The sequence below is a fragment of the Bison bison genome, unplaced genomic scaffold (genome assembly GCF_000754665.1).
Source record: "Bison bison bison isolate TAMUID 2011002044 unplaced genomic scaffold, Bison_UMD1.0 scf7180017864492, whole genome shotgun sequence".
NCBI classification, from domain to species: Eukaryota; Metazoa; Chordata; class Mammalia; order Artiodactyla; family Bovidae; genus Bison; species Bison bison.
This window is the reverse complement of record NW_011495051.1, coordinates 8,401,045-8,408,136: the sequence shown is the minus strand read 5'-3', so window position 1 is coordinate 8,408,136 and position 7,092 is coordinate 8,401,045. Positions and strand designations below refer to the sequence as shown.

Below are 7,092 nucleotides of genomic sequence, written 5' to 3'. Positions count from 1 at the left end.
CAGTGGAGGTCACGCGTCCAGGGAGGAATCAACATGGCCGATGCACCCCGGACTGTACTCATCTCAGGATGCTCCTCTGGGATCGGCTTGGAGCTGGCAGTGCAGCTGGCTCATGACCCCAGGCAGCGCTACCAGGGTAAGGGGACTGGAGGTGGGGAGGACAGGCCAGGAAAGACAGGAGTGGGCATGGTTTCCGAGGACCCCTCAGCTCTCCCCGAACTATTTCCGCTAGTCCATGCCTTCAGCTGCCTTGGTGAACTTGGAGAGAACCCAGAACACCGAGAGGCCCCCTTCCCACCGCTGCTTGTGAATCATCCCCCATCCAAAGAAAGCTTCTGATGCACCTATTGGGTCTCAGATTTTAGGTGTGGAAATACAGCTGCAAAAAAAAAAGACAAAAATCTGGGGGAGGAGAGGGAAGACAAATACTAAACAGATAATTTAATTGTATTATATGGCTAGTGCTGATGAGTGGTCAGAAGCAAAATAAAGGAAGCGGGGTGGGCGTGTGTGATATTTTTAGAAGGGCTGGCTGGGGAGGACTTTTCTGAGGTTTCACTTATGCGTTCCCCTCCCCCACACCTCCCCAGATTACTATTCAGTGATAAGCCTCTTAAGTGACCCTGACCTTGAGGGTTTGGGGAGGGGAGGGCGCTGTACATCTAAAGACTTGGCCTCCTGCCGCTCTAGAGTCAATGGCCCCAATCTGCACCCCACCCAGAACCTCTGACCCAGAGCACACTACAGTGGAAGCAGCCAAAGGGCCATTACTTAATAGGAGGATGCAAGGGTGAGGACATTGCCCCACTTGGCAAGGCTGCTTCTCCCAGGGCTCTGCTCTCTGTCTTAGAGAGATGCACAACTTTGGCAAAACCCATGGTCAGAGGAGCCTGGCGGGCTACAGTCCATGGGGTCGCAGAGAGTCGGATTTGACTTAGCAACTAAACAACAAGGATAAATTAGGCAAGAAACTTCATTTTGTTGAGACTTGGTGAGTTAATGGGGATAATAACATTATGTATGTGTTCTGATTACTACTGTTAAAAACAGAGCACCCAAAAATGTATGGCATACAACAGCTGTGATCACTTTTCTTGAGAGATTTACAAAGGTTGTGAATTTGGAAGAGCTCAGCTGGGCAGTTCAGGCTCAAGGTCAAAGGCTACAAAGAGAACAGAGGAGACTGGAACATGTCAGGGTTGGGCAGACATCTCTCTCCCTTCCAGCCATCTCGGGGCTGCTTCATGGGGTCTTTCTGTCTGGGCTGGCTTGGGCTTCCTCCTAGCATGGTGGCCTCAGGACAGGGCTGCTATAGGGTAGCTAAAGGCTTCAAGAGTAAGTGTTCCAGCAAGCAAGGCAGAAACTGCAACATCTTTTCCATCCTAATCTCCGAAGCCACACAGTGTTACCTTTACCACAGTCTATTGATTCCCAGCCAGTCACAGGATTCAAGAATCAGATTTCATGTCCTGCTGGGTGAGAAGCTACATTGTAGAAGAGCATGAGCAATAAAAGATATTGTGGCCATCTTTGGAAAATAAGTCAATGACCTAATCATAGGATTCCTGTGAGGATTAGAGTTAGCACTTATTAAAAAATGTTTAGCATAGTATATGGCACATAGTAGGTATTCAATAAATTGCAATCTATGCTGATGATGTAAATGTGGCTATTCATACTTACATGTGCATATTTGCACATATGTTGACTTTATTTTTTTATTGGAGGATAAGGTGGTGCTAGTTATAAAGACCCCGCCTGCCAATGCAGGAGATGTGAGATACACGGGTTCAATCCCTGGGTCAGAAAGATCCCCTGGAGAAGGAAATGGTAACCCACTCCAGTATTCTTGCCTGGAGAATCCCATGGACAGAGGAGCCTGGCAGGCTATGGTCCATGGCGTCACAAAGAGTTGGACATGAAGTGACTTAGCACAGCACAGTGGCTTTACAATGTTGTGTTGGTTTCTGCCATACAATGCGAATCAGCCACAATTCTATTATATCCCCTCCTTCCCACTCCCATTCCTCTAGGTCATCACAGAATGGAGGCTGGGCTCCCTGTGTTAAACAGCAGCTTCCCACTATCTATTTTACACGTGGTAGTGTATATATGTCAATGCTACGTTCTCAATTCATCCTACCCTCTCCTTCCCCCACTGTGTCCATTCTCTACATCTGTGTCTCCATTCCTTCCCTGCAAATAAGCTTACCAGTACTATTTTTCTAGATTCCGTATATATGCGTAATATACAACATTTGTTTTTGTCTTTCTGACTTACTTCACTCCATATAACAGGCATATGTTGACTTTAGATGTGCAGGCATTTCCTTTCTCAAGCCAACCTGTTCTATGTTTATTTTATTGTCTTACCTACTGGTTCTGAATTCCTTGAGGGCATGCACTTTATCTTATTTCATGGGATAGCCTCTGCACCTCGAATAGGGCATAGGGTAAAGTGAACGTAAATAAATGTTTGTTAGATGAATGGATGGATGGATGGAGGTACATATAAATGTCTGTACATAAGTATGCATTTGTGATTGTATGGTGAATGTAGATGTGTAAACCTATGAGTCTCCATTCCTCTGTGACATTCCTCATGCAGTATCACAGGAACATGGAAGTTCACTCATAGGGTAAAGGAACCCCAGTGCCTGCTCCAACTCTGCTCTCTGTTCCCAGTGGTGGCCACCATGAGGGACCTGGGAAAGAAGGGGACACTGGAGGCAGCCGCTGGGGAGGCTCTGGGTCAGACCCTCACCGTGGCCCAGCTGGACGTGTGCAGTGATGAGTCAGTGGCCCAGTGTCTCAGCTGCATCCAGGGAGGGGAAGTGGACGTGCTGGGTGAGTCTGAGCATCCCCTGGGGTCACTTGCCTCCTCCTTGGCCTAAGCAGAGATCCTCAATCACAGCAAGCCCTCTCCAGTGTCTGGGAACCAGCCCTATTGTTTGACCAGCAACCTCTGACACTGTATGGAAGGGGTAGACCAGTTGGCTAAGAGCCCAGGATACCATTCAGTTTATTAAAGAAACAAAAAATAAATTGAGATCTGGGAATAGGGTGGATTTTTTTTAATGGAACTTCTCACGTATGAAGAAAACCATACGTGGTTGGGGAAATTAATTTGATGAGTCATTGAGGGAAAGGAGCATGATGAAGAAGCAACTCATGGTCCCTAAATGGTCCTCTAAGAAGGGGTGGATGTGGCTGTTTTGATGCAATTTGGGGTCAGAGCTGAATTGCTCATGCATTGAAGGAGAGGCTGTTCCCAGCAGTCCTCTTCCCCACCCAGGGTTAAGAGTCCCCTATAACAAATGCTAAACTGTATCTAAAGATTTTCAAGGCTCCACATTTGTCTGCCCTAGACACCCTGGATTAACCCCAGACCTGGAGTGGGGGGAGGGGGGAACAATTTAGTGAGTGTCCTAGGGAAAGTGACCCTAGAAGGGTTGGGGGACTTCAAAGTAACCCTCACTCCTACCCACCTTAGTGAATAATGCTGGAGTGGGCCTGGTGGGGCCCTTGGAAGGGCTCAGCCTAGCTGCCATGCAGAACGTCTTTGATACCAACTTTTTGGGGGCTGTCCGGCTGGTCAAAGCTGTGCTTCCCAGCATGAAGAGGAGGCGACAGGGCCACATCGTGGTGGTCAGCAGTGTCATGGGGCTGCAGGGTGAGTCCTGAGGATCCAATGCTGGGAATCCTCCCAGTGTCTGACCCTCCCCCAGCTGGAAGGATGGCAACTAGGTTTTAACTCATATTCCCTACATAGGCCTGCATTGAGAAGAATACTGAACTTCAGGAGGAAGAAGTTCTGGGATAGATTAATTATGTCTACCATGGTACAGGAGCAGACAGGGCTGGTATACATGCTGCCAATGGCCACCCACATCCATTATCAACCCCACTTCTGGAGACCTCCAAAAATCTCTTCCAACCATCCCACAAAATTGAAAGGAACCATCAGCACTCCTCCGGAGACTCCTTCTTGCCAGATCCCATCAGACCCCAGAGATGTCTAGATCTGGGACTCTGAGGTTCTGCAGGAAAGAGAGTGGTGATTGACTAGAGATGTCTGCTATAGGCCTACTATGGAGGCCACCTACTTGCCATCCTTGTGCCTGCTCTTTCCTCCTTGAACTCCTCTCAACTTCCTTCCTCTCCCTGGAAATTTCCTTGGAGCTGCCTCTCTCTCCAGCAGCCCCCTAAGGAATCCACCCTACTTGTAACCCTGATATGGAAAATCTGCATTTACCCAGCTCTCTGGTCCCTCTTCCAGCTACACTCCCTGACTTTGGGGGGACACATTCACTGTTCAATAAAGGGGCCAATAAAGACCCTGGTGAGTGGGGTTGTCCTTGTGGATCCCAGGAATCCCATGACCAAGCGGCCCAAGCGTTTAGAGGATGGAGGGAAATAGGAGAGTTCCTTGGACTAAGGATGGATGGAACACTACAAGGAAGAGGTGGGACCTGGCACCCCAACTTCATCCTGACCCCACATGGTCCCATAACACACTACCAAACACCCACCACATTGGCCCCAGATATCCTCTGATCTCTAATCCTCTTTGCTCTGTCTCCCAAGACCCCATCCCTCTGGACTCACCAAGCCCACCACCCAGACCCCCAAAGGGCCTGCCTTCCTGCCATCTTCTCAGGTGTCGTGTTCAACGAAGTCTACGCGGCCTCCAAGTTTGCCATGGAGGGGTTCTTCGAAAGTCTGGCTGTCCAGCTGCTACAGTTCAACATCTTGTGAGGCGGGCATTTGGACAGTGATGGGGGGATGGAGGCAGTGGCAGGACAGACAAGGAGAGAGGAGTAGCAGAGGAGACGGGTGGGAGCAAGGAGGCATGAAATAACAATGGGAGACATGGGGAAGTGAGGAGAAAAGAGGGACAGTATCGGAGACTTTCCTGGCGGTCCAGTGGTTAAGACTTCACTTCCAATGCAAGAGGCATGGCCTCAATCCTTGGTCAGGGAACTACGATCCTACATGTCATGCAGCCACAAAAAAACAAACAAACAAAAAAAAAAAACAGAGACAGAGAGAGAGACAGTATTAGACAAAATGGGGTATCTGGCATTTGGGGGGCACCAGACTCTCTCCCCTCCCCCTTTTCTCAGCATCTCCCTGGTGGAGCCAGGCCCGGTTGTCACAGAATTTGAGGGCAAGCTCCTAGAGCAGGTTTCCACAGCCGAGTTCCCAGGCACCGACCCTGACACCCTGAGCTACTTTCGAGATCTGTACCTCCCAGCCTCCAGGGAGCTCTTTCACAACGTGGGACAGAGCCCACAGGATATAGCCAAGGTGAGGTGGGGCCTGGAGCCCCAAGACATGGCTCAGGTATGTGAGGGGGCCCCTCCCTACAGAAACCCTGCCCCTCCTTGGGTCCCAGAGCTCAGGACTCCACCCCACAGGTCATCGTCAAGGTCATCGGCTCGGCCAGACCACCCTTGCGCCGACGGACCAACACCCGCTACACTCCACTGATCGCACTCAAGGCCATGGACCCCTCCGGCAGCCTGTATGTGCGAACCTCCCACTGCCTGCTCTTCCGCTGGCCACGCCTCCTCAACCTTGGCCTTCGGTGCCTGGCCTGCAGCTGCTTCCGCACCCCAGTGTGGCCCCGATGAACAGAGCCTCACCCAACCCTCCTCACCCCTGAACAACCAAGCCTCTTTAGTTCACACCCCTCTCTGGATGTACGACCCTTCACTCATTCATTCATTCATTCATTCAACAAACTCTGCCTGACACATTTTTGTGTCTGGGCATTGCTGGAACCCCAGAGAGCACTCAGCCTCCAGGTACAGACCCCTCTGTGGTCAAGGCTAAGAGCAGAGAGAGCGGACCCTAGGATCCTGGCATCCTGGGCTGAGGAGCCCAGATCAGAGAGCTGGAGTTGTGTCCGGGAACGCAAGGAAGTCTTCCTGGAGGAGGGGGCGTTGTCCCTGGACCTTGAAGGATGAGACAGGCTGTCTCAGTCAACCTCTGGACTTCATTATCTTCAGTCTAGGAATTTAGGAATGATCCAAACATTCCCATCCCTCCTCCCCTCCTACACACACACTCAAAGCTGGTTTGACTAAGGGGTTTCCAGACATTCTGGTCACATACTCCATCAGAAGGGCTTCCCAGGTGGTGCTAGTGGTAAAGAACCTGCCTGCCAATGTAGGAGATATAAAAGATGAGGGTTCGATCCCTGGGTTGGGAAAATCGCCTGGAGGAGGACATGGCAACCCACTCCAATATTCTTGCCTGGAGAATCCCCATGGACAGAGGAGCCCAGCGAGCTACAGTCCATAGGGTCACAAAGAATTGGACATGAAGGAAGCAACTTAGCACACATGCAATCCATCAGTAAAATGTGTTTGCATACATACCAGCAATGTATGTATATTTTTTCATAAAATATATATTTGCAGCTAATAGTAATCACTGTAGTAATAAAGCTCAATTTCTCATGTATAAATAAAAACATTAAAAAGAAATAGGGCCTTTCTCACACCTATTAGCATGACTACATTTTTTTAATGCCCAGAAAATAGCAAGTGTTTGCAATGATGTAAAGAAACTGGAACCCTGTGCACTGTTGGTGGGCATCCCAGATGGATCAGCAGGTAAAGAATCCACCTGCAATGCAGAGACACAGGAGACTCAGGTTCAATCCCAGGGTCGGGAAGACCCCCTGGAGAAGGAAACGGCAACCCACTCCAGTATTCTTGCTTGGAAAATCCCATAGACAGAGGAGCCTGGCAAGCTACAGTACATGGGGTCGCAAAGAGTCGGACCTGACCGAGCACTTGGCATGTTAGGCATTAGGCAGGCACTGTTGGTAAGAATGTAAAATGGTGCAGCCCCTACGGAAAGTGGTAAGGCAGTTCCTCAAACAGTGAAATAAAATTATCATACGACTCAGCAGTTCCATTCCTTGGTATTACCCAAAAGAACCGAAAAGATATTGTACGCCCATGTTCAGCACAGCATTGTCCACAATAGGCAGAAGGAGGAACCAACCCAAATGTCCATCAACAGATGACTGGATAAACAAACTGTGATCCATCTGTACAATGGAATATTTATTCAGCC

General features: G+C 49.5%; 1 protein-coding gene across 1 annotated transcript; it reads left to right on the top strand.

Moving 5' to 3' along the window:
• RDH8 (retinol dehydrogenase 8 (all-trans)) lies at positions 1-6,494 on the top strand. The gene is made up of 6 exons (XM_010828391.1): positions 1-136; positions 2,686-2,847; positions 3,494-3,673; positions 4,661-4,754; positions 5,127-5,310; positions 5,421-6,494. Exons 1-6 carry the CDS (start codon positions 34-36, stop codon positions 5,634-5,636), a joined length of 939 nt encoding a protein of 312 aa, XP_010826693.1. The 5' UTR covers positions 1-33; the 3' UTR covers positions 5,637-6,494.
• The last annotated feature ends 598 nt before the right edge of the window (positions 6,495-7,092 follow it).